The sequence below is a fragment of the Pristiophorus japonicus genome, chromosome 1, assembly GCF_044704955.1.
Source record: "Pristiophorus japonicus isolate sPriJap1 chromosome 1, sPriJap1.hap1, whole genome shotgun sequence".
Lineage (NCBI taxonomy): Eukaryota > Metazoa > Chordata > Chondrichthyes > Pristiophoridae > Pristiophorus > Pristiophorus japonicus.
The window spans coordinates 399,984,578-400,012,405 of record NC_091977.1 but is presented as its reverse complement, the minus strand read 5'-3'; the positions used below and the strand labels follow the sequence as shown (position 1 = coordinate 400,012,405).

General features: G+C 46.6%; 2 protein-coding genes across 10 annotated transcripts in view; one reads left to right on the top strand and one right to left on the bottom strand.

Annotated features, from left to right (window-relative positions):
* Positions 1 to 27,828, top strand: part of trim55a (tripartite motif containing 55a) — a 198,037-nt gene that overhangs the window by 145,195 nt on the left and 25,014 nt on the right. For 3 of the 9 annotated variants that reach the window (XM_070891572.1, XM_070891589.1, XM_070891612.1), the window contains one exon: positions 6,194 to 6,762. The exons of 2 other annotated variants lie outside the window; for them this stretch is intronic. In XM_070891572.1, coding sequence (XP_070747673.1) covers positions 6,194 to 6,298 — 105 coding nt within the window. In that variant the 3' untranslated portion in view covers positions 6,299 to 6,762. Of the gene's footprint in view, positions 1 to 6,193; positions 6,763 to 27,828 lie in introns of those variants that run through there. 4 more of the 9 variants (XM_070891582.1, XM_070891620.1, XM_070891628.1 and 1 more) reach the window with 3 other exon arrangements.
* On the bottom strand, positions 7,291 to 7,788 carry LOC139259767 (corticoliberin-1). The gene has a single exon (XM_070875487.1). The coding sequence runs from the start codon at positions 7,786 to 7,788 to the stop codon at positions 7,291 to 7,293; it is 498 nt and encodes a 165-aa protein (XP_070731588.1).

Below are 27,828 nucleotides of genomic sequence, written 5' to 3'. Positions count from 1 at the left end.
GAATGTACGGTTTGGCCTCCTCACACATTTGCTTAGGTATGGCAGACCAATCCCCTTTGAGGATGCAACCCTTTACCACTGATAATATCGGGTCCTGGCTGGTCCAGGTCTTAACTTGTTGAGCCGTGACAGAGTATCTTCATTCTCAAACGCGTCCATGATTAACATTAAATCTGCGGTTGTGCCGTTTCCACCTCCGGTGTGGGCAATGGCAACCGGCTCAAAGCATCGGCACAATTCTCTGTGCCAGATCTGTGGCAAATGACATAATCATAGGCAGATAATGTCAGCGTCCACCTTTGGATGCGGGATGAAGCGTTGGTATTGATACCTTTGCTCTCAGAAAACAACAAAATGAGTGGCTTGTGATCGGTCTCTAATTCAAATCTCAGACCGAACAGGTATTAATGCATCTTTTTAATACCATACACACACGCTAAAGCTTCTTTTTCTACCATACTGTAGGCTCTTTCTGCTTTAGACAGACTTTTGGATGCATACGCGACAGGTTAAAGTTTCTCCGACTCATTGGCTTGTTGTAACACGCAACCAATTCCATATGACGATCCATCACAGGCCAAAACTAAATATTTACATGGGTCATAATGTACCAGCAGCTTGTTCGAGCAAAGCAGATTGGTGGCTTTCTCGAAAGCTCTGTCTTGCAATATGCCCCACACCCAGTTGTTGCCTTTTCTCAATAGCATGTGCAGTGGTTCAAGTAAGATGCGCAATTTAGGTAGGAAGTTACCAAAGTAGTTGAGTAGACCCAGGAACGAACGCAGCTCCGTCACGTTCTGCGGCTTGGGTGCATTCTTGATGGCTTTGGTTTTCATGTCAGTAGATCTGATGCCGTCAGCGGCGATTTTCCTCCCGAGGAATTCGACCTCCGGTGCCATGAAGACGCACTTCGAGCGTTTAAGTCTGAGTCCCACTCTGTCCAAATGCAGTATAACCTTTTCCAGGTTGTCCAGATGTTCCTTGGCGTCACGACCAGTGATCAGGATGTCATCTTGGAACACGACAGTTCTGGGAATGGACTTCAGTAGACTTTCCATATTCCTCTGGAATATTGCTGCAGCCGAGCGAATTCCAAACGGGCACCTGTTGTAAATAAACAGTCCTTTGTGCGTGTTAATGCACGTAAGTCTCTTCAACATCTCAACCAACTCCTGCATCATATAGGCCGACGTCAAGTCCAGTTTTGTGAATGACTTCTCTCCGGCTAGCGTCGCAAACAAGTCATCAGCCTTCGGTAATGGGTACTGATCTTGTTTCAAAATCCTGTTGATCGTAGCCTTGTAATCTCCACAGATTCTGACTGTGCCATCACATTTCAGCACAGGAACACTGGGGCTAGCCCATTCATTAAATTTGACCAGTGATATGATCTCTTCACGCTGGAGTCTGTCCAGTTCAAATTCGATCTTCTCCCTCATCATATACGGCACTGCCCAAGTTTTATGATGGACGAGTCTTGCATCTGAGTCCACGTGGATCTGCACCTTGGCACCCGTGAATTTGCCGATACCCGGTTCGAACAGCAAGGGGAACTTGCTCATTACTTTGTCACATGTATCTTCCTCCAACGACAACACCTTTATGTCGTTCCAGTCACATTTGATTTTCTCCAACCAGCTCCTGCTGAACGATCCACAGCGGTAACTCGTGAACCACACCGTTATACGACACATTAATTTGTGCACTGCCAATCACCTTTATCAGTTCTTTGGTGTACATGCGCAGTTTGACATTAACAGGGCTCAGCCTGGGCCTCACAGTCTTAGTATCCCACAGTTATTAAATGCCCTCTCATTCATGATCGATTAACTCACCCCTGTGTCCAGTTCCATCGATACTGGTATCCCGTTAAACTTCACGTTAATCAAAATTGGTTTACTCTTGGTTATGAAAGAGTACAGTCTATACACTTCCTCCTCTGGCATCTTGGATTGCGTATCCGGATCTGTGCTAGTCTGACTCTCATCCTCCACATGGTGTGTTGCAGCTCGCTTGCTCATCTGCGGACACTTGCGCAGTTAGCCTTTGCAACTATATTGCTTAAATTGGCACTGCTGGTGCCGATGATTTCCCCCACAATGCCAACATGGAGAAGTCGGATACATTCCCGCTGGTGGACTTTGGGCAGCCACAGGTTTCGCGAACGCAGCCGGATAGGCCCTACCATGTGCCGCTCTGCCGAACCAATCGCATTTACAGTACTTGCCGAGGTTCGGTTCTTCACCGATATTTGCTTTAAACTCCTGTCCGTCGTCATACATGATAGAGCGATCTGGATGGCCCTTTTTAAATCCAACTCCTCCACTGCCAGAAATTTGCACAGGATCACCTCGTGGTTGATATCAATAACAAAGAAGTCCCGCAGCATGTCTGCCAACACCGTCCCGAACTTGCACGGTCCCGCTAGACGTCTCAGGTTGGCAACAAATTCCTCTGCACTCTGGCCCTCCGATCGAACGTGTGTATAAAACCCATATCTCGAGATGGTGATGCCGTCGTCTGGCTTGAGGTGCTCCCGTACCAATGTACACAACTCCTCATACGTTTTCTCTGTTGGATCACTAGGCATGAGTAGATTCTTTATCAGACTGTAGATCTTTGAACCGCACACAGTAAGGAACACGGCCTGGCAACCCCCTTAATTTTGTTGGCCATGAAGTACTGGTTCAAACGGCTCACAAACTCTTCTCAATCTTCTCCCTCCACGAATTGCTCTAAAAATCCAATTGTGCTCATTTTGCAAAGATTCTTGTATTCTCGTCACCAAATGTTATGTATGCAATAAAGGTTCAAACTGAGTACTGTTTAACTGAACAAGGTACAACCTTCTTTCTGCTTTATTACAGCCCAAAGTGCCTGACTCTCAAAATGGCTGTCCTTTTATATCAGAGCAGCCCCATGTGCATGCTGCTCAGTGGCCTCCAACAATGACACCACCTGGTGGCTACAGACAGCATGTACATACATGACACTGGGCCTTATAAATAGAGGCATAAAATGCAAAACAACAACTTGTACTTATAGTGCCTTTAATATAGTAAAATGTCCCAAGGGCTTCACAGGAGTGTCATAAAACAAAATTTGAAACCGAGCTACATAAGGAGAAATTAGGGCAGATGACCAAAAGTTTGGTTAAAGAGATAGGTTTTAAGGAGCGTCTTAAAGGAAGAAAAGGAGATAGAGAGGCAGAGAGATTTAGGGAGGAAATTCCAGAGCTTAGAGCCTAGGCAGCTGAAGGCATGGCCACCAATGATTGAGCAATTAAAATCTGGGATGCTCAAGAGGCCAGAATTTGAGGAGCGTAGATCTAAAAGCCAGGAAATTATGCTAAACCTGTATAAAACACTAATTCAGCTCCTGTTGTCCGATTCTGGGCACCACATTTTAGGAAAGACATGAAGGCTTTGGAGTGGGTACAAAAGAGATTTATTGGAATGGTTCCAGGGATGAGGGAACACAGTTACGTGGATAGACTTGAGAAGCTGGGTTTGTTCTCCTTGGAGCAGAAAAGTCTAAGAGGAGATTTGATAGAGGTGTTTAAAACCATGAAGGGATTAGATAGAGTAAATAAAGAGAAACAGTTTCTAATGACTGAAGAGTGGATAACCAGAGGACACAGATTTAAAGTAATTGGCAAAACTTGTTTATGGGTGGTTAAGATTTGGAATGCACTGGCTGATAGGGCGGTGGATACTGATTCAAATTCAAATGTAGCCTTGAAAAAGGAATTTAGATAAATACTTGAGGGAGAAAAAAATGCAGGGATGTGGGAAAAGAGGGGTTAGTGAGACTAAGTGTATTGCCCTTGGAAAGAGATGCCGCAGACGCAATGGGCCGAATGGACTCCTTCTGTGCTGTACTATTTTATGAATCTATTATTCTTTGGAGAGCAGAGCACTGTGTGATAAACCTCAGGTAATATTCTATCACCATCATCTTCAAATGCAGTCTCCAGGATTCCAACAGCCAAAGATGCCGCCAGACAGGGGCTGTTTACTGACTGGAGCATATTAACTGTCCAACAGCGCCTCCAGTGTGCCAGTGCAGCCTTCAGTCGCCTGAGGAAGAGAGTGTATGAAGACCAGGACCTCAAATCTGGCACCAAGCTTATGGTCTACAGGGCAGTAGTGATAGCCATCCCCCTATATGGCTCAGAGACGTGGACTATATACAGTAGACACCTCAAAGTGCTGGAGAAGTACCACCAGCGTTGCCTCCGCAAGATCCTGCAAATCCACTGGGAGGATAGACGCATCAACATCATTGTCCTCGCTCAGGCCAACATCCCCAGCATCGAAGCACTGACCACACTCGACTAGTTCCATTGGGTGGGCCACATCATCCGCATGCCCGACATGAGACTCCCAAAACAAGCTCTCTACTCGGAACTCCGACACAGCAACGAGCCCCAGGTGGGCAGAAGAAACGTTTCAAGGACACCCTCAAAGCCTCCTTGATAAAGTGCAACATCCCCACCAACACACGGGAATCCCTGGCCCAAGACCAGGAAGAGCATCCGGGAAGGCACTGAGCATCTCGAGTCTCATCTCCAAGAGCATGCGGAAATCAAGCGCAGGCAGCGGAAGGAGTGTGTGGCAAACCAATCTCCCCACCCACCCTTTCCTTCAACCACTGTTTGCCCCACCTGTGACAGAGACTGCAATTTCCGCATTGGACTGTATAGCCACCTGAGAACTCACCTTAGGGTCCGACTTTGGTGTTTACCGATAGTCCGCCGGTTTCCCGGTGGTATCGCGGCCATCCGTCGTTTTTCATCGTCGGCAAACCGCCGAGACGTAAGGCCTCAACTTTGGGAGTCTTCTTTTCGATGGTCTGACAACGTTGTGCGAGTGTTGCGCAGCGGGCGGTCTCGCAGAATGGAGGTCGAGCCGGAGAAAGGCTTTCCTCGATTGACGGTGCACTGCGCATGCGCAAATTTTTTTTTCTTCAAACTTGTATTTTTCAAACAACTAAATGAAGCAAAGAGCCTTCTTTGTTTTAAACTGACTATTTAAAGCCACTTACTCCAACTTCAGTGTTTTCCTCCAAATGATGCTGCTTCTCTCTGGTGTTCCTGATTTTTCATGATTTTTTTATAATTGATTTTTTTCTTGTGAGTACAACTGCAGTGCTCTGCTCCAATGCTCCTGCTTATCTCCAAATGCTGCTGCTTCTCCCAATGTCCAAATGAAGACACCGCGCACTACCGGCCACTAAGCATAAAAGTCTGTTTTCCAGAACGGTGTGCCTCAGGCAGTGAGTGACCAACGTTGGAGTTTTCGGCGGTATGTTGGGCGGACGGCGGACAGTGTGCATACCGCTCGGCGGTATGTCAGTCACCAAAGTCGCGTTGGTGGTATGCAGCTGTTCCCGCGAAACTTTCAATTCTCGGTGATATGCGGGCATTCTGCGGGGAATAGTGGGCGGTATGTCCAGTAAAGTCGGGCCCTTAGAGTGGAAGCAAGTCTTCCTCTATTTCGAGGGACTGCCTATGATGATGATGATGATGGAGCATGTTAGTTGGGGAAGGGAAAACACAGGAGTATTTGCCAAGTCGGAACCACCACGAAGAAATTAACTCTAGCGTTCCCGAAGCTCAACTTTGTTACTTGTCGAGCTGTCTACAGATTACAGAGAAGACGCTTAAAAGTTGAAAGGTGTACGAAACTGCAGGAATCGGAAAAAAACATCGTACGTTTTAAGTCAATAGTTTTTCTAGGAAAATCATGGCAGAAAATAACGAGGATTTTTGTAGTGAGTGAGGTGAAATTTATCACGGAACGTTTAATCTTAAGAAGAGGGACATCTGCATATGTCTACTTTATGACATTGAAACGCCGTGTAAATATACAACTTCTGAGAAGTTCTGAGATAAGCGAGGGGGGACATTCTTTGTTCAAGGCAGGTACCTGGATGTACGTGTGAGTCAAACGTGCAAAAAACTCCCGATTCTAATGCGCCTTGCTCGTATTATGTCGGTTATCCCAAGCCTATGGTATAGATTATGCTTCGTGCTGATTGAACCTGCACTGGTTTGTCAGATCGAAAGGGATTGTGACTGGTGCGGCGGGAGAGACGCCGGGAAAGGTTATCAAATTGCAATGCTCCAGGGGAGCTTTAGTGTCATGTTTGAAAGTAACTGAGCGTCTTTGTGTTTTCCTCTTCCTTACAGACTGGTTCTGAAAATACTGCTCCAGTCCAAACTGAAGATCACAGCGGCGGTGAGGCAGCTCGCCACGTGTTTTCCTTCTCCTGGTTAAACTCACTGGCTAAATAGAAAAGTGAAACACACCCGATAAAGTCAGAGAAGCATCTTAATCTTTCCAAATTAACTAAAAATAATCTAATCTCTGGACTTCTACTCAACTTTTGAAACGTTGTACTTGTAGAGTTGATCTTTGTACTTGCAGATTTGAGGATGCTTATTTCACCCTGACTCCTTACTGAAACTGCCTGGGTTAATTTCATTGCGGACGGCGTAGTTCAGAGATCAGGGAGTTGCAGACGATTAGACATTTTGATGGACTGATGGGCATTTCTGGTAAAGTTTTGGATCATTTCCAGTGAACTGTGACGACCGCAGATTTTAATTATTTTAACGTTAATCTTTAACTCGGATCCCGCCATTAGTGAGACGGCGAGGTGAGGGGGGCAGGAGGCGCTTATGACAAAACGGGTAAAACGCGAGTGATGGTTTGTATTTTCAATAAAAAGTGTGTGTGCTTTGATGTTTCAAATGAACGCAATGCGTCCTGTCTTGTCTTCTCGTGACCATAATCTGACCGGCTTGAGGGGTTCTCGCGTTTTCATTCCATTGATTAAAAACCCCACATTGTTTCTGCCACACAACTAAAATACAACAACTAAAATACAAAATTTCAGCACAAGAATGTCGGAAACGGTTACTCAGCAACACACGATGTTTATTCAGTTTTTACGCGTCTTGTGTTTCCGCAGACAATTCCCTCTGACATTTTAGAAAATGAACAGTTTGGTTAACAGGCACTGCCTCCACAATAAACATAAAGCCAGCGTCACTTTGCAGCTTTTATTAAAAATATAAATATTAGACATTCTCTTACACAGAAAAATGATTGGGCACCAATGTGTTTATTATCTAGAATTATACAATGTAAATCGATCGACAAATACAGTGTTAACTTGGTTGAATTATAGTATAGCGCTATAAAAAATAAACAGGTAATGTCAGAGCAGTGCTATGATATATGTTTTTTACGTGATAGATGTCAGATCTTTGGCGACTGCTATCTATTTCCCGATTAGCTCCATTATTTTCCTGTTGCTGTGTGCTTGCTGGGCTAGTTGCTCAGCTCTAGCCATCTCTAGCACTTCCCTCAGAAGATGGAATGTTAGATCTAGGGAAATGGGAGGGTCGTCCACCCTTTTTCCTCGTTCCATCATCTCATCCACTTCATCCTGGTATCTGCTGTCAACCTCGCCCAAGTCTCCAACTTTGTCTTGTAGCAGGCGCTGGAGCTGGGCCACTTGCATCGAGAAAGCTCCGTCGGAAAGGGCCATTTCTCGCAGGTTTTGAGCAACGGGAGAAGGATGCGTGTATGCTTTGCCCAGATGCTTAAGGTATTCCTCTCCAATGCGAATCCAAAGTGGTAAAATTGACTTTTGGAGTTCTGATTGTGGATTCGGACCGTTTTTAGTTGACGCGGAGCTCATAAAGGCTCGGCAGTCAGCGCTGGGCAGGAACGCAACCAAAAGGAGAGCAGTGCACAGCAACATGGGAGTCTTCATGGCCAGAGAGCTGGGAATCTGGAAGACAAAACATTGAAATTGCGCTAAATTCTTGCTATCTTTATCATTTATGCAACTATTAAGAAGAATGCAACATTTTGTTCGAGTAGTTTTTTTTTAGTTATTTAACAACCGATCATAAAGGGACAGAAACATCACTTGATGCAGGCATTGGAACGGTAAGTCAGATCAAATCAATTAACTGCTCGAGTTTCCAGCATCCAGCGTCAAAACGTCCCAAAAAAGGAGTAACGTTTGACTTCTCAGTCTCTCTCTGCTCTTGGACCGTATTTCATCTTTGACTATCACATCAGTAAATTAAATAATTGATACCAAATTAAACAGGATTAATGTTCCCAGTGAGGACTTATTTTCGTCTGAAGTATGTATGGAAAGGTAAAGGTAAGATGTGCAGGGCATGCTGCACACACACTTACACATATTACATGACCAAGGCTTCGTCTGACTTTACATCTAAAGTTTCGTTTTTTTCCACAAATTATTTGAATCAGTTGCATCTGGCACTGTAAAATATGTATTTAATTTCAAATTGAAAAACACAGCACCCTTTGTAATCCAATGTAAATTGTAAGAAATTAAACAGGGCGTGTTCAATCTTGGTGATACAAAACGAATAACTTCCAGAATGAAAGCAAAATACTCAGGTTGCTGGAAATCTGAAATAAAAACAGAAAATGCTGGAAACACACTGAGCGCTTCTCACATAAAATGTCATTCAAATTATCTCCATAGATTTTCCTCACATCAAGCGTACTTTTTAGCTATTTCTTATTCACTGATACCGACATCTGAGGTAATCGACTCTGTCTTGTCACATTAAGACATGACAAGATCCAATACCGGGAGCAGATGCCAATATCAAATTACTTTAAAAAACAGTAACACAACTTGTTAGCCGCTGTGGAAAGAAAAAGTGAGTGGATAAGCAATATATACCTGATCGAGAACTGATGGATGTGGTCAGTCCTGCAGCCTTGCTCCCTCCAGATGAGATTACAAGGTGATAGGAAGTTATTTGGGGTACAGACTGACTCCTGCACTTTTATACTTCCTTCTGAGCTTTGGGTGTCACGTCTGCAGCCTGCTTAGTGACGCACAGCATTGGAGTAGCGTGTCGGCGCACTCATGAATGAAGAGTGAGGGGGGAGGAGGACACAGCCCCCACCCCACAACACTCACACACACACACACTATCCACACTACACGGCAAGCAACGGTTGGCCAGGCTCCGAACAATCGTGGCTGTGAAGCAGGGCGCTGCTTCTTTGTAACGCAAGACAGGTGGACCCGGCTTGTTTCTGGGTTCTTTTCCCAATGCAATATCTCAAAGTGGCAGCCCTGCTGGAAGTTAAACTGGCAATTCACGGGTATCATATCGGCAGAGAGCAGCGTTAGAGCGAACATGAAGTGTGCCGCGTAGAATGTCTTCCATTTCAAAGGGTTTGAGGTTTTAATTAAGGGATGTTAATGGGGCCAGGAGTTATTGAAATTGGAACCAGAGGGGAAATAGGGTTGCAATGGAATTGTAGTTTGATCGGAATTAGGAATAGGATTGGATGTTATACTGTGTTCACAGCTGGAGTATTATCGGAGTTGTGTTAATTTGGGATGGTGGGGGGTGGGGGGGGGGGGGGGGGAGAGCGGTTTGGAGGTATTTGGGATGGGGCTGGGATTGGAGATGTTTGGGATGGGGTGGGGTTGGAGATGTTTGGGATGGGATGGGATTGGAGGTGTTTGGGATGGGGTGGGATTGGAAATATTTGGGATGGCGATGGGGTTGGAGATGTTTTGGATGGAGGTGGGATTGGAGATGTTTGGATAGGGGTGGGGTTGGAGGTATTTGGGATGGGGGTGCAGTTGGAGGTGTTTGGGATGGGGGTGGGGTTGGTGATGTTTGGCATGGGATGCGGTTGGAGGTATTTGGGATGGAGGTGCGGTTGGAGATGTTTGGGATGGGGTGCGGTTGGAGATGTTTGGGATGGGGGTGCAGTTGGAGATGTTTGGGATGGGGGTGCAGTTGGATATGTTTGGGATGGAGGTGGGGTTGGAGATGTTTGGGATGGGCGTGCAGTTGGAGATGTTTGGGATGGGGGTGGGGTTGGAGATGTTTGGGATGGGGGTGCAGTTGGAGATGTTTGGATGGGGGTGGGGTTGGAGATGTTTGGGATGGGCGTGCAGTTGGAGATGTTTGGGATGGAGGTGGGGTTGGGGATGTTTGGGATGGGGGTGCAGTTGGAGATGTTTGGATGGGGGTGGGGTTGGAGGTATTTGAGAATTTGGGATGGGGGTGCAGTTGGAGGTGTTTGGAATGGGGGTGCAGTTGGAGATGTTTGGGATGGAGGTGGGATTGGAGCCGAGTGTACGAGCTATCCGAAGTGCTGAAAAATATAGACCAAGCACATCTCCTTGACGAAAATTCATTTTGAAGTGAGCGTCGGGTCATTATTTCCTTCCTTTCGATTGTTCCCGAAGCCACTTGGGTTCCATGTTTCTCGTGTTTTAAGAACGAGACAATTGCCTGCTATGGGGAGGTGGTCGGCAGCTGAAAGGTTTTCTGCAAAAGGGAATTCATATTTTTAATCAAATGTACATCCCAAAACAAGGACTTTACTGTCATATTTTGTGAATCCGTATGTTCTCGCACGGGTTATTATAGTTTTCAAAGACGAGGAAACCTGCCTTCGACGACCACCTCTGACAAAGACACTAAGTGATCTCCTCACGCAGTTTGAGATGATGGCTTGAGTCAGTTTGATAGCGACATCTTGGAGGATCACTCAAAGGTTTAATTGAACTCTGCTCGACTGATACAATAGTGTAAGACGTTACCTTCTGTATATTTTTGAATCGTGGCGTTTCTCCTTTTAGCAGCGAGCAAATTCCAGCACAATACTCCTTATTGATCAGTTGGCCTGTGACTGGCTCACACGCATTTCTGAAGGTTTATTTGAAGCGTGAATCTATCCGAACATTCACTATGGAGCATTCAAGTGTTGCATATAACATTTTGAGCATAGTTGTAGAGACAGGAATTGGAGCATAAACCTATTTCCGTATCAAGGAAACGCCTGGGTTTATATCACTGAAAGAGTTTTATGAATTTTTTCAATAACTTTTTCTTGTTTATGATTTTTATTATTTTCCAATACATAGTTTTATATACAACAATTTGCGCATTTCCCATTAATAATTGCCAAGTTGTGGCCGAATCTTCCGTGTTGCACATATCTGCTACACTTTCTAATGGCTTCCAGAAAAGATGAGTCGTTCCCGAGCTCTTCATCAATGATGAGGGAAGTGCTGCTCACAACTGGAAGAGCACGGGGGTTGTGCAGTAATGCGCATTGGAGCTAGAACACTGTACCACGGATTTCTGGAACGAGGCACGCCAGGTAGAAAAGAGATGGAAGCTGTAGAAGTTCCCTGTTAGAGGGAGAGAACATTGCATGGGATGTTTTCAGTTGGTTGCTACCGAGAAACATAGGATCAGGCACAGGCCATTTAGACCCTTGAGCCTGTTCCGCCATTCATTTTGATCATGGCTGATCTCTATCTTAACTCCATCTACCTGCCTTGGTTCAGTAGTCCTTAATACCCTTGCAGAAAAGAATTCTATCAATCTCAGTTTTGAAATTTTCAAGTGAACTTGCCTCAACAGCTTTTTGGGGGCGAGAGTTCCAGATTTCCATTACTCTATATGTGAAGAAGTGAACAGCCTATCTCTAATTTGAAGGTTATGCACCCTTGTTCTGGACTCTCCCACTAGAGGAAATAAGTTCTCTCTAACACCCCCATCAACTCCTTTAAACATCTTAAAAACTTAAATGAGATCACTCCTTAATCTTCAACATACAACGGAATACAAGCCTAGTCCATGCAACCTGTCCTCATAATTTAATGCTGTAAGCGGTTTTGATACTAGCCTAATTGCTAGATGGACGGTTCGAATTGCCCCAGCCTTACGAAAGTTCTAGACCCGGGAATTATTATTCAGAGTGTAAATGAAATGAGGCACGAACAGGAATGCTTTGGTGAAAAATCGTACTTATATTTATTTGGTCTAACATACACTGGCTAAAACATGCACTACTAAACGAAATCTGTCTCTGTGGAGAATAAAATCCAGGTTATAACCAGCATACATACAGTACAGAAATGAAACCTAGTAACATGCAGTAATTCCCTGGTGGATTCTAACTCCACCCCTCCCAATGAATTACCCAGTCGAAGCTTCCTCCCCAGAATAGCTCTGAAAAGCTTCTCTCTGAGAAAACCCTGAGCCCTTAGTCTCACCCAGCTTGGGACACTCGCGATCATGCTCACCACTCCACACACAGTTGGTTTCCTCGCTCAGCTCAGCTGTAGGAAGTCACTGCCTGGTTTTCAGTCTCGGCGGCTTCTTTTGCAGGATTGTGGCTTCCTCCTGGTATATTGACCTTGGTGGATCGAGAGGGAGAGAGAGCTCTCTCTACAAGCTGCAAGCTGCATTTTTTTTTTTTTTTTTGAAATTCGTAGCCAATCGTTCCAATTCTTTGTCAAATCACAAATGCCAGAGGTCACCTTGCACACATCAAGGATCACTCTGCGCCAATGCTCTTAGCCAAAAGGCCTAGAGCCACTGCACCGTTCCTGGAAGTACTGCAATACCAGGTTCGTGCCATGGAGGTGGATGGGTCAGGCCCCCCACACACCTCCGTGGAGGTGGATGGGTCAAGCCACCCCACCCACCTCCTCTACAAGCTGCAAGCTGCATGCTCCAAGCTTCACTCCAAGCTCCAAGCTTCAAGCTAAAAATAAAGTGGAAAAGACCCTGTCTTTATGGGAGTTTTGCTACCCCTATCTTTCCCGCCAATCTTTAAAATCCCTTTGTTTCTAAGCATGGATGCTTAGTCAGTGATGGGCCATCCAACCCATATGCATTGGGCTGATGGCCCTTAATCTGGGCATCTCTCCGAGTCTTTGTGTTGGGAAAAATCCGGCTCCCGTTTGGCTGGCCAGGCTAGTGGGTTCATTGTTCTATTTTTCCTTCTGAGATGGAGGTGAGAAGTGCTTTTGCATATTAGAGTGGCTTTGTCAATGGCCCCCCCTTCCTGGCCGACAGCTCTTTGGTCAATATTTGTGGCCCCCTTGCTTTAGCTGTGACTGGTGGGCAAACCCTTTCTGGATGACTGACAGTTCCTCGGTCACAGCTAACTGCCATGCAACCTCTGGAGTGTTAACAAAACAGCTTTTTCACATCTCTACACAGGGTGATCTCATCACAGGGAACATACCCTCAGAAAAACCAATAAAGTCCATGAAATATTCTCAGCTGAGTCCATTCTTTAAACTGAAACTATGTGATCTCTTCAGTCCCCCATTTGATGCTTTTTCTTTCCATAAAACATCACTCGACGAAAGAGCAAAGGCCAAAGTCTCCCACAAGTGAAGTTGTTCCCCTGATTTTATGTTTTAAAAACCCCAGAACTGTACCCCTTACTGCGTGTCATAGTTCCCTTCTACAGAGTCAAGACATCAGTGAAAACGGCTTCTTAACATATGGTCGGGTTCCACTCCACGAGACGTCACAAAAAAAACCACCGCGCACATCGCACCATACAGCATTGACAGGTGGTAACACATTACAAAATAACAACCGCACACATCGCGCAATACAGAGTGTAACCTATAACCAGAATATAATACACTTGCTTACAGAACTTTGGTACATTACAAGTTGTAGCAGGGAGAAACCATCATCAACATAAATCAATTACACCTCTCCGGGTCGATCTAACACCCCTTGCCACTGCGCTCGGAGCATCTGGCTCTGTCGCCTGCAGCTGGTCTAAAACAAGTAGCCTACAAGCAACAATTGTATGATAACTAATGCATGGGAACAGACGCGGATCCAGGGAGGAATCTCTATACTCAGACCGATGTCCCTCCACAGTGATGAGAGAATCCCCTTGATCTCCTCCCCCAGTTCGACTGTCTTTTGCTCTAAAGTGTAAAAATGTTTCTGGGAGAGCTCGGCAGCCTTTATTAACTCAGTGAGGTGTTCCGGCACAAAAGGGATTGGGTACCCGAAATGCTCCACATAGCCCTGGAGATGCGTGAAGGTGTCGTTTACAGTGAGGGTTTGGGGATGGGAGTAATTTGCTCTTGTGCCACTTGAACCTCAGCCTTGGGTTTGAAACAAAAGCTGCTGTCGCTCACCGGACACCACATGTCCTGGCTGTACCTGTAGTGGACACCATGTGTCCCACTCCCACATATGCTACCTGTGGAGATACGTGATCTGGTGCCATCACTTCCATAGTGCAATTGATAGGTTCCGCGCCTGCAGAAGCAAACCCACATTCTGATCGAGCAAAAGCAGTCAAGTGCTGGGGACACAGTATTACGTGTGCACCCCAGCTCTGGCATCCGGAGAGGTCAGTGCCTGTCATAGCATGCTCCCACTTTATGACATATGGCGGGATTGCTTTAAAACGAACATGCTCTCCTCCATGAATGACCCCGATATTCTCAACCATGTATACCGGCGCTGGCTGGGGTGACCCGCCCATTACTGGCATCCTTACTACAATTCCAATCACTGTATGGTTGGACCGCCCACAATCTACAGGGACAGGGTAGGCTTCAGAGGCTAAACGAAGCTGGCACGGGCTCAACGAATTGCTATACGGGTGCAGCGCGGCAAGATGCTTGTTGCTAAACCATGAAGGGACGCAACCTTGCCTCAGGTCCTCCAGGTTACTGCGGCCCTCACCCAGCAACCGTGCTCCATACAACACACACACCTCATTCCGTGCAGCCTGCTCCGAGGCGTTCCTGTTCTCCCGTATCAAATCATTAACAGTTTTAGCGTGCCTCTCCAGCTTCGCAATGACCTCCTTTAAATGAACGGTCATTGCCTGGTCCTCATGAAGCTCTGAACCCACCACTGTGTTCTCTTCCCCTACAATCTTATGCAGTTGGTGCTTTAACCCAGCGATCTGCATCGGGAGTTGTACATCATCCATACTATTAACAATATCCATTCCTGTACTCAACGCTGTGGCTACATCATTTCAGGTCCCTCTTCTCTACCTCCCGGACCCCACACTATTCCCAATATTCAGATCATAAAGCTGTTCTTTATCTACATTTCCATAGTCCAGTTCATAAAATTCTTGAAATATCACTTTTAACAGAGCTTCATAAATCTTCTCCATCTTCTTCAGGCACCACACAGGCAGATGGACTTCAGTCAGGTTCAGGATCACGGATGCCACGGAGTAGTGCACGTTCTGAAACAAAACTTTGTCAGTAGGGATTAACACCAACCCATTCCCTGGACCCCTGGTGGAAGTGAGACACCTATCTACAGTCGTCTGTACCATCGGGGCTTTGGGCGGGGGCTTCGTGGTGTATGAGATGAGCTCTGTGGCGTTGATGGTGTTCAGGGGATTTGGGATCACACAGACATTGGGCCTTGAACCCACACAGACAAACAATGTGCACTGGGCCTCGAACCCACACAGACGCTGGGCCTTAAATTCAAGCAGACAAGACATTGGGCCTCGAACCCACACAGACAAGACAGATAAGACATGACATGGATCCCTTGTTTCTCCTTCCACCGCTTTTCCCAACGCAATCTCGTATCTTTGGCTCGATTTGCTCCTATTAAGACAAAAAATGGAAGAAAAATCTTTTGCTCTGTTGGGGCCGCCCCCTCACAGGTCCTTCTCCAGTTATTCACATATCTTTAAATCAATTTAGCTAAGTCAAATGTCCAGCCTTTGTGATCTAAATTACTGGAGTTCACACAGCACTGTCCCATACAGGTTCAAGTTCAGCTACACCTTGAGGTCATTTCCAGAAAATCAATTACACCTCTCCGGTAATTGCCTGCTTGAAAGAAAAAGAAAAGAACATCCATGGTGGCTTTTCTGTCAGCTCAATGGGTTAATTCATCAAACTGATTTTCCCTTACTATTACTGAGGGAAAACATCCACTCAAGTATAACTTAAAAAATAACTTCTAAATTTTACAAATGCTCAGAATAATACATTACTCTTGACAAGGTGTTGCTTTCTGCTTGTACAGAGTTTTACCTTTTTTTAAAAGTTCGATAAACATGCATACTGATGCATGGTACCACACATACCAGTAGCTTACACATTACAATGGTTCTTTCTTTCATGCATAATAGCAGCACACAGCCTTTTCTGCTCTGGTCACATTCTTGAATTGGTCAGAAATTTTTATATTTTAAAATACTAAATATATGTGATTGTCTCATGTCCGGTATTGTGTTGCTAACACAGATGAGGCTGCACACAGGGAGGTTAAAGTAACAGTGAGCTCAGTCTTTAATAAGACACCCCAGAGTGAGGAACAGGCCTTAGGGGCCGGCTTATAAACAGTGCTCCCAAGGGATGCTGGGATCCCTTGGGACTTCAGGGGATGAGTTCCGTGGTGGTGGAACATGGGAGTACATGCTTTACAGGTACACAACATCACTCCCACCCCCCCAAAGTCAAAGTGAAAACTATTTACAAGGTGAAGCGGTTTTGAGCATTTCTTTCCCTGGTGGACCGCCTCGGTACAAATGTCTGTTCTGGTGTGATGGCTGTGCCCTTGCTGGGCTTGCGTGTTGTTGGCGCTGCAGGGCTGGTGAGTGAGCCTGGCCTTGCTGGGCTGTTGGGCATGATGGGTTCGATTTCCTGGTCTGGCATGGTGTCGTTGATCCTTTGGGTGTGTGTTGTGGGCTCGAAAAAGGTGGTGTCAGCTGTGGGTTGTTCAGGGCAGTCTGTGAACCGCAGCCTCGTTTGGTCCAGGTGCTTTCTGCAAATTTGTCCATTGTCTAGTTTGACTACAAACACCCTACTCCCTTCTTTAGCTCTCATCATGCCTGCGATCCACTTGGAACCATGTCCATAGTTTAGCACATACACCGGGTCATTCAGATCAATTTCCCGTGACACACTGGCGCGACCATCGTTTACATTTTGTTGCTGCCGCCTGCTCTCTACCTGATCATGCAGGTTGGGGTGAACCAGCGAGAATCTGGTTTAAAGTGTCCTTTTCATGAGTAGCTCAGCCGGGGGCACCCGTGTGAGCGAGTGGGGTCTCGTGCGGTAGCTGAGCAGTACTCGGGACAGGCGGGTTTGGAGTGAGCCTTCTGTGACTCGTTTAAGGCTCTGTTTGATGATTTGTACTGCCTGCTCTGCCTGCCCATTGGAGGCTGGTTTAAACGGGGCCAAGGTGACATGTTTGATCCCATTGCGGGTCATGAATTCTTTAAATGCACCACTGGTGAAACATGGCCCGTTGTCACTGACCAGTATGTCAGGCAGGCCGTGGGTGGCAAACATGGCCCTCAGGCTTTCAATGGTGGTGGTGGCGGTGCTTCCCAACATTATTTCACATTCAATCCATTTTGAAAAAGCATCCACCACCACCAGGAACATTTTACCAAGAAACGGGCCCGCATAGTCGACATGGATCTTCGAGCATGGTCTGGAGGGCCAGGACCACAATTTTAGTGGTGCCTCTCTGGGCGCGTTGCTCAACTGAGCACATACGCTGCATTGCCGTACACAGGACTCTAAGTCAGAGTTGATACCGGGCCACCACACGTGGGATCTGGCTATCGCTTTCATCATTACTATACCCGGGTGTGTGCTGTGGAGATCCGAGATGAACGTCTCCCTGCCCTTTTTTGGTAGCACTACGTGGTTACCCCACAACAGGCAGTCTGCCTGAATGGACAGCTCATCCTTTCACTGCTGGAACGGCTTGATTGGTTCTTGCATTTCAATGGGGATGCTGGCCCAGCTCCCATGCGGTACACAGTTTTTTACTAGGGACAGCAGAGGATCTTGGCTGGTCCAAGTCCTAATCTGGCGGGCCATGACAGGTGATTTATCATTTTCAAACGCTTCCATGACCATCAACAAGTTTGCGGGCTGCGCCACCATCAACAAGTTTGCGGGCTGCGCCACCATCAACAAGTTTGCGGGCTGCGCCACCATCAACAAGTTTGCGGGCTGCGCCACCATCAACAAGTTTGCAGGCTGCGCCATTTCCACCCCCGTTTCTATGCGGACTGAGGCATTAATATTTATCCCCTTGTTTTCAGCGAACAGGGATATGAGGGGCTTGTGATCGGTTTCCAGCTCAAATTTGAGGCTAAACAGGTACTGATGCATTTTCTTTACCCCGAACACACACGCTAATGCCTCTTTCTCAATCATGCTGTAGGCCCTCTTGGCCTTAGACAAGCTCCTGGAAGCATAAGCGACAGGTTACAACTTCCCCGCAACATTAACTTGTTGTAATACACACCCGACTCTGTACGACGATGCGTCACATGCTAGCACAAGTCTTTTATACGGGTTATACAATATAAGCAGCATATTGGAGCATAAAATGTTTCTGGCTTTCTCAAAAGCAATTACTTGTTTTTTTCCCCATACCCAGTTCTCACCTTTGCGCAATAACACATGTCGGGGCTCTAAAAGGGTGCTTAACCCCGGTAGGAAGTTACCAAAATAGTTGAGGAGTCCCAGGAACGACCGCAGCTCCGTGACGTTCTGTGGCCTGGGCACGTTCCTGATAGCCTCTGTCTTAGCACCTGTGCGCCGAATGCCATCCGCCGCGATCTTTCTCCCCAAAAACTCCACTTCTGTTGCCATGAAGACGTATTTCGACCTCTTCAGCTGCAGCCCTACGCGATCCAGTCGCTGGAGGATCTCCTCCAGGTTTTGGAGGTGCTCGGCGGTGTCCCGACACATGACCAATATGTCATCCTGAAAGACCACCATGTGTGGTACCGACTTGAGTAGGCTCTCCATGTTTCTCTGGAAGATCACTGCAGCCGACCGAATTCCAAATGGGCATCTGTTGTAGATGAACACTCCCTTGTGTGTGTTGATGCAGATGAGGCCCTTCGAAGACTCCTCCAGTTTCTGCGTCATGTAGACCGAAGTCAGGTCGAGCTTGGTGAACGTCTTGCCTCCTGCCAGTGTCGCAAATAGGTCGTCTGCCTTAGGTAGCGGGTATTGGCCCTGTAGCGAGAAACGATTAATAGTTATTTTATAATCGCCGCAAATCCTGAATGTGCCTTTTGAGTACTGGAACAATCAAGCTGGCCCACTCGCTGAATTTCACTGGGGAGATGATGCCCTCGTGTTTCAGCCTGTCCAACTCGATTTACACTCTCTCCCTCATCATGTGAGATACTGCTTGCGTCTTGTGGTGAATGGGTCGTGCCTCTGGGATCAAGTGGATCCGCACCTTCACCCCGGAAAAGTTTCCAATGCTTGGCTCAAAAAGGCAAGGAAATTTGTTAAGAACCTGGGTACATGAGGCCTCATCGACATGTGATAGCGCTCGGATGTCATCCCAGATCCAGCGGATTTTGCCCAACCAGCTCCTTCCAGTGTGGGGCCATCCCCCGAGACAATCCAGAATGGCAGTTCATGCACCGTGCCCTTCTAGGTGACCTTGACCATGGTGCTGCCCAGGACAGTGATAAGCTCTTTGGTGTACATTCTCAGTTTTGTGTGGATGGGGCTCAAGGCTGGTCTGAATGCCTTGTTGCACCACAGTCTCTCAAACTTTTTACTCATGATGGATTGGCTAATACCAGTGTCCAGTTCCATGGCTACGGGTAAGCCATTCAATTTTTCATTTAGCATTATAGGTGGACATTTCGTCAAAAATGTGTGCACCCCTTGTACTTCAGCATCTGCCTCCTCTCTCTGAGGCTCGAAATTGCTTTGATCCACCATGGACCGATCTTCCTCTGCCACCTAATGGTTAGCAGGTTTTGCAGAGCTTGCAGCTCATTTGCAAACTCGTTGGAGGTGCCCCGTTGTTCCACAGCTCTTGCAAACATACCCTTTGAAGCGGCATGAATAGGCTGAATGGAAGCCTCCACAACGCCAACAAGGTGTGAATTGCCTTGCATTCATCCTTTGTTGGGGACTCTGAGTCATCTGGGTCACCTGAGGCCTGCTGGCAGTTGCAGACTCGAGGGTTCTGTCTGTACATTTCTGCTCACAAACACAGTTCCAGTTAATTTATGAACATTGCTAGCACTTGTGTGCTGAGAGATTTGTTTGGTGTTATCACTGGTGGACATAAACGGCTGTGCTATCGCAATGGCTTTACTGACGGTCAGTGTCTCTACAGTCAAAAGTTTTCGTAGGATAGTCTCGTGGCCAATGCCCAGGACAAAAAAGTCTCTGAGCATTTGCTCCAGTTAGCCATCAAACTCACATTGTCCTGCAAGTCGCCTTAGCTCGGCAACGTAGCTCGCCACTTCCTGACCTTCAGATCGCTGGCACGTGTAGAACCGATACCTCGTCATTAGCACGCTGTCCATCGGGTTAAGATGCTCCCAGTGTACACAGCTCCTCATACGACTTATCTGTGGGTTTCACTGGAGCCAGAAGATTCTTCATGAGGCTGTAGGTCGGTGCCTCGCAGACTGTGAGGAGGACCGCTCTCCTTTTTGCAGCGCTTCCTTCTCCGTCCAGCTCGTTGGCTACAAAGTACTGGTGTAGCCGTTCGACATAGGCTTCCCAGTCCTCACCCTCCGAGAACTTCTCCAGGATGCCCACAGTTTGCTGCATCTTTGCGTGGATTTGTATTCTCGTCGCCTGTTATTGTGTTCCTAACACAGATGAGGCTGCACACAGGGAGGTTAAAATAACAGTGACCTCAGTCTTTAATAAGACACTCCAGAGTTAGGAACAGGTCTTAAGGGCTGGCTTATATACAGTGCTCCCAAGGGATGCTGGGATCCCTTTGGACTTCAGGTGATGAGCTCCCTGATGGCGGAACATGGGAGTGCATGCTTTACAGATACACAACATCCAGAACTAGAGGTTTTTCACACAATTTAACCAACCCAAATTCTACCATGGCCATAATGAAAGTTTGGTTTTCCCAGGTTAATTAACCTCAATAATTCCAAATTAATTCAAACCAATTTCAAACTAACCAGTGCCAGTTGAAAAAAAACTATACAGACACACACACACTTAGAAACATAGAAACATAGAAACATAGAAAATAGGTGCAGGAGTAGGCCATTCGGCCCTTCTAGCCTGCACCGCCATTCAATGAGTTCATGGCTGAACATTCAACTTCAGTACCCCATTCCTGCTTTCTCGCCATACCCCTTGATCCCCCTAGTAGTAAGGACCTCATCTAACTCCTTTTTGAATATATTTAGTGAATTGGCCTCAACAACTTTCTGTGGTAGAGATCCACAGGTTCACCACTCTCTGGGTGAAGAAGTTCCTCCGCATCTCGGTCCTAAATGGCTTACCCCTTATCCTTAGACTGTGACCTCTGGTTCTGGACTTCCCCAACATTGGGAACATTCTTCCTGCATCTAACCTGTCTAACCCCGTCAGAATTTTAAATGTTTCTATGAGGTCCCCTCTCATTCTTCTGAACTCCAGTGAATACAAGCCCAGTTGATCCAGTCTTTCTTGATAGGTCAGTCCCGCCATCCCGGGAATCAGTCTGGTGAACCTTCGCTGCACTCCCTCAATAGCAAGAATGTCCTTCCTCAGGTTAGGAGACCAAAACTGTACACAATATTCCAGGTGTGGCCTCACCAAGGCCCTTACAACTGTAGCAACACCTCCCTGCCCCTGTACTCAAATCCCCTTGCTATGAAGGCCAACATGCCATTTGCTTTCTTAACCGCCTGCTGCACCTGCATGCCAACCTTCAATGACTGATGTACCATGACACCCAGGTCTCTTTGCACCTCCCCTTTTCCTAATCTGTCACCATTCAGATAATAGTCTGTCTCTCTGTTTTTACCACCAAAGTGGATAACCTCACATTTATCCACATTATACTTCATCTGCCATGCATTTGCCCACTCACCTAACCTATACAAGTTACAAACCATCCACATGCTTTTAACTTTACCATTCACACTGAAACATCAGAGGTTTTTAGTCCATCATTCCTCCACCCGTGCCGATAACCCGCTATAATGCGGCCACTAAAATTTGTACTGGGTCATCGGCTTCCTTCCTGTGGCTCCGGTTTGCCTCAGCACTCTCGTAACCTGGCTTTACTCCTTTTGGGAGCCTACAATTCCTGCTCCAGTGTCCCAAATTCCCACAGTTATAACACTTTTGGGATTGACCTGCATTACCTTCCTCTTGTCTCCATTTTTTCTTTTGCCTAACCTCTCCTTTAACTTCGTGCACTCTGCTCCCTACTACCGCCCCTGCGTCTGACTGTGCCTCGGATTCCCTCAGCTCTGCCTCTAACTTACCAACCTGCACATCTACCAGTTGGACTTGTCTTTGTCGACAGATGAGCCATATCGCCTTCTCAATGCTGCGCCTATGCTCCTTGCCCTCTGTCCATTCTGCCGCTGCGTCCACTGGATGCTCAGCACGCAACAAGCCTAGCACCCATTTCTTAGTGATGTTAACCTTCTTAAATACATATGAAGAAATCCCTTCCCCCATTTGGGATTCTTCGCCAGAAGTGATGGTCCATCACTGATTTACACTCCCTTTACCCGTGTCCTGCCGCGGTCACCAAAGATGTAAGCGGTTTTGATACTAGCCTAATTGCTAGATGGAAGGTTCGAATCGCCCCCGCCTTCGGAAAATTCTAGACACGGGAATTATTATTCAGAGTGTAAATGAAATGAGTCATGGACAGGAATGCTTCGGTGAAAAATCCAATTATATTTATTTGATCTAACATATACTGGCAAAAACATGCACGGCTAAACGAAATCTGTCTCTGTGGAGAATAAAATCCAGGTTATAACCAGCATAAATACAGTACAGAAATTAAACCTAGTAACATGCAGTAATTCCCTGGTGGATTCTAACTTCACCCCTCCCAATGAATTACCCAGTCAAAGCTTCCTCCCCAGAATAGTCCTGAAAAGCTTCACTTCTGAGAAAACCCTGAGCCCTTAGTCTCACCCAGCTTGGGACACTCGCGATCATGCTCATCACTCCACACACAGTTGGTTTCCTTGCTTAGCTCAGCTGTGGGAAGTCACTGCCTGGTTTTCAATCTCGGCAGCTTCTTTTGCGGAACTGCGGCTTCCTCCTGGTACATTGACCTTGGTGGAGCGAGAGGGAGAGAGAGCTCTCTCTCTCTACAAGTTGCAAGCTGCATGCTCCAAGCTTCACTCCAAGCTCCAAGCTTCAAGCTAAAAATAAAGTGGAAAAGACCCTGTCTTTATGGGAGTTTTGCTACCTCTATCTTTCCTGCCAATCTTTAAAATCCCTTTGTTTCTAAGCACGGGTGCTTAGTCAGTGATGGGCCATCCAACCCATATGCATTGGGCTGATGGCCCTTAATCTAGGCATCTCTCTGAGTGTGTTGGGAAAGCGGCAGCGTCGGGGAGCATCGTCGGAGAGGCCTATAAAGGCCCAGCGGCAGCATTGCGAGGCAGTCGGAAGAGGAGGGAGTTGGGGAGCGTTGTCGGAGAGGCCTAAAAAGGCCCAGCGGCAGCGTCAAGAGGCAGTCGGAGGAGGAGGGAGTTGGAGGAGGCAGTCGGAGAGGCCTATAAAGGCCCAGCGGCAGCGTCAAGAGGCAGTCGGAGGAGGAGGGAGATGGAGGAGGCAGTCGGAGAGGCCTATAAAGACCCAGTGGCAGTATCGAGAGGCAGTCGGAGGAGGAGGAGGGAATCGAGGAGGCGTCGGAGAGGCTAGCTGGTTCAGCTACAAGGGCAGAAGGTAAACAAAGAAGTAGAAAGAAATCAAAAGGTGACGTCACAGTCAAGGGGTTATGTGATTGGCTGGGAATTGGTGAGTAGTTTTTCTTTTTTTCCTTTATCAGTAGGTAACCTTTATAATTGTTGTTGCCAAATTAAGTTAATCTAAGGGTTAAGTCACGGCAGGAGAGCTCGGACACGTGTCATACTCGTCCTGTGATATGTGGGAACTCAGGGACGCTTCCAGTGTCCCTGACGACTACACGTGCAGGAAGTGCATCCACCTGCAGCACCTGACAGACCGCATTGCGGCACTGGAACTGCAGGTGGATTTACTCCAGAGCATCCGTGATGCTGAGGATGACGTGAATAGCACGTTTACTGAGTTGGTCACACCGCAGGGAACGGGTACACAGCCAGATAGTGGATGGGTGACCAACAGGAAGAGCAGTGGAAGGAAGGTAGTGCAGGGGTCCCCTGCGGTCATCCCCCTGCAAAACAGATACACCGCTTTGGGTACTGTTGAGGGGAATGACTCATCAAGGCAGAGCAGCAGCAGCCAAGTTCATGGCACCATGGGTGGCTCTGCTGCACAGGAGGGCAGGAAAAAGAGTGGTAGAGCTACAGTGATAGGGGATTCTATTGTAAGGGGAATAGATAGATGTTTCTGCAGCCGCAATCGAGACTCCAGGATGGTATGTTGCCTCTCTGGTGCAAGGGTCAAGGATGTCTTGGAGCGGGTGCAGGACATTTTGAAGCAGGAGGGTGAACAGCCAATTGTTGTGGTGCACATAGGTACCAACGATATAGGTAAAAAATGGAATGAGGTCCTACAAGCTGAATTTAGGGAGCTAGGAGTTAAATTAAAAAGTAGGACCTCAAAGGTAGTAATCTCAGGATTGCTACCAGTGCCACGTGCTAGTCAGAGTAGGAATTTCAGGATAGCTCAGATGAATATGTGGCTTGAGGAGTGGTGCAGGAGGGAGGGATTCAAATTCCTTGGACATTGGAACCGGTTCTGGGGGAGGTGGAACCAGTAAATATGGACGGTCTTCACCTGGGCAGGACCGGAACCAATGTCCTAGGGGGAGTGTTTGCTAGTGCTGTTGGGGAGGGGTTAAACTAATATGGCAGGGAGATGGGAACCTATACAAGGAGTCAGAGGGAAGCAAAATAGGGGCAGAAGCAAAAGATAGAAAGAAGAAAAGTAAAAGTGGAGGGCAGAGAAACCCAAGGCAAAAATCAAAAAGGGCCACATTACAGCAAAATTCTAAAGGGGCAAAGTGTGTTAAAAAGACAAGCCTGAAAGCTCTGTGCCTCAATGCAAGGAGTATTCGTAATAAGGTGGATGAATTAACTGCACAGGCAGCAATGAAAGAATATGATATCATTGGGATCACGGAGACATGGCTCCAGGGTGACCAAGGCTGGGAACTCAACATCCAGGGGTATTCAACATTCAGGAAGGATAGAAACATAGAAAATAGGTGCAGGAATAGGCCATTCGGCCCTTCGAGACTGCACTGCCATTCAATGAGTTCATGGCTGAACATGCAATTTCAGTACCCCATTCCTGCTTTCACGCCATACCCCTTGATCCCCCTAGTAGTAAGGACTACATCTAACTCCTTTTTGAATATATTTAGTGAATTGGCCTCAACAACTTTCTTTGGGAGAGAATTCCACAGGTTCACCACTCTCTGGGTGAAGAAGTTTCTCCTCATCTTGGTCCTAAATGGCTTACCCCTTATCCTTAGACTGTGACCCCTGGTTCTGGACTTCCCCAACATTGGGAACATTCTTCCTGCATCTAACCTGTCTAACCCCGTCAGAATTTTAAACGTTTCAATGAGATCCCCTCTCATTCTTCTGAACTCCAATGAATACAAGCCCAGTTGATCCAGTCTTTCTTGATATGTCAGTCCCACCATCCCGGGAATCAGTCTGGTGAACCTTCGCTGTACTCCCTCAATAGCAAGAATATCCTTCCTCAAGTTAGGAGACCAAAACTGTACACAATACTCCAGATGTGGCCTCACCAAGGCCTTATACAACTGTAGTAACACCTCCATTACCCCTGTACTCAAATCCCCTCACTATGAAGGCCAACATGCCATTTGCTTTCTTAACCGCCTGCTGTACCTGCATGCCAACCTTCAATGACTGATGTACCATGACACCCAGGTCTCGTTGCATCTCCCCTTTTCCTAATCTGTCACCATTCAGATAATAGTCTGTCTCTCTGTTTTTACCACCAAAGTGGATAACCTCACATTTATCCACATTATACTTCATCTGCCATGCATTTGTCCACTCACCTAACCTATCCAAGTCACTCTGCCGCCTCATAGCATCCTCCTCGCAGCTCACACTGCCACCCGACTTAGTGTCATCCGCAAATTTGGAGATACTACATTGAATCCCCTCGTCTAAATCATTAATGTACAATGTAAACAGCTGGGGCCCCAGCACAGAACCTTGCGGTACCCCACTAGTCACTGCCTGCCATTCTGAAAAGTACCCATTTACTCCTACTCTTTGCTTCCTGTCTGCCAACCAGTTCTCAATCCACGTCAGCACACTACCCCCAATCCCATGTGCTTTAATTTTGCATATTAATCTCTTGTGTGGGACCTTGTCGAAAGCCTTCTGAAAGTCCAAATACACCACATCAACTGGTTCTCCCTTGTCCACTTTACTGAAAACATCCTCAAAAAATTCCAGAAGATTTGTCAAGCATGATTTCCCTTTCACAAATCCATGCTGACTTGGACCTATCATGTCACCTCTTTCCAAATGTGCTGCTATGACATCCTTAATAATTGATTCCATCTTTTTACCCACTACCGATGTCAGGCTGACCGGTCTATAATTCCCTGTTTTTTCTCTCCCTCCTTTTTTAAAAAGTGGGGTTACATTGGCTACCCTCCACTCCATAGGAACTGATCCAGAGTCAATGGAATGTTGGAAAATGACTGTCAATGCATCCGCTATTTCCAAGGTCACCTCCTGAAGTACTCTGGGATGCAGACCATCAGGCCCTGGGGATTTATCAGCCTTCAATCCCATCAATTTCCCCAACACAATTTCCCGACTAATAAGGATTTCCCTCAGTTCCTCCTTCTTACTCGACCCTCTGACCGCTTTTATATCCGGAAGGTTGTTTGTGTCCTCCTTCGTGAATACCGAGCCAAAGACAGAAAGGAAAAAGAGGTGGGGTAGCGTTGCTGGTTAAAGAGGAAATTAACGCAATAGTAAGGAAGGAGATTAGCTTGGATGATGGGAATCTGTATCGGTGGAGCTGCGGAATACCAAACGGCAGAAAACGCTAGTGGGAGTTGTGTACAGACCACCGAACATAGTAGTGAGGTTGGGGACAGCATCAAACAAGAAATTAGGGATGTGTGCAATAAAGGTACAGCAGTTATCATGGGCGACTTTAATCTACATATAGATTGGGCTAACCAAAATGGTAGCAATACGATGGAGGAGAATGTCCTGGAGTGTATTAGGGATGGTTTTCTGGACCAATATGTTGTGGAATCAACTAGAGGGCTGGCCATCCTAGACTGGGTGCTGCGTAATGAGAAAGGACTAATTAGCAATCTTGTTGTGCGAGGCCCCTTGGGGAAGAGTGACCATAACATGGTAGAATTCTTTATTAAGATGGAGAGTGACGCGGTTAATTCAGAGACTAGGGTCCTGAACTGACGGAAAGGTAACTTCGATGGTGTGAGACATGAATTAGCTAGAATAGACTGGCAAATGATACTTAAAGGGTTGACGGTGGATAGGCAATGGCAAACATTTAAAGATCACATGGATGAACTTCAACAACTGTACATCCCTGTCTGGAGTAAAAATAAAACGGGGAAGGTGGCTCAACCGTGGCTAACAAGAGAAATTAAGGATCGTGTTAAATCCAAGGAAGAGGCATATAAATTGTCCAGAAAAAACAGCAAACCTGAGGACTGGGAGAAATTTAGAATTCAGCAGAGGTGGACAAAGGGTTTAATTAGGAGGGGTAAAATAGAGTCTGAGAGGAAGCTTGCCGGGATCATAAAAACTGACTACAAAAGCTTCTATAGATATGTGATGAGAAAAAGATTAGTGAAGACAAACGTAGGTGCCATGCAGTCAGATTCGGGTGAATTTATAATGGGGAACAAAGAAATGGCAGACCAGTTGAACAAATACTTTGGTTCTGTATTCACAAAGGAAGACACAAATAACCTTCCGGAAGTACTAGGGGACCGAGGGTCTCGTGAGAAGGAGGAACTGAAGGATATCCTTATTCGACGGGAAATTGTGTTAGGGAAAT

What these genes read in the sequence shown, in the direction of transcription:
- LOC139259767 (XM_070875487.1), bottom strand. Translation starts at nt 7,788, where the DNA reads ATGAAGACTCCCATGTTGCTGTGCACTGCTCTCCTTTTGGTTGCGTTC.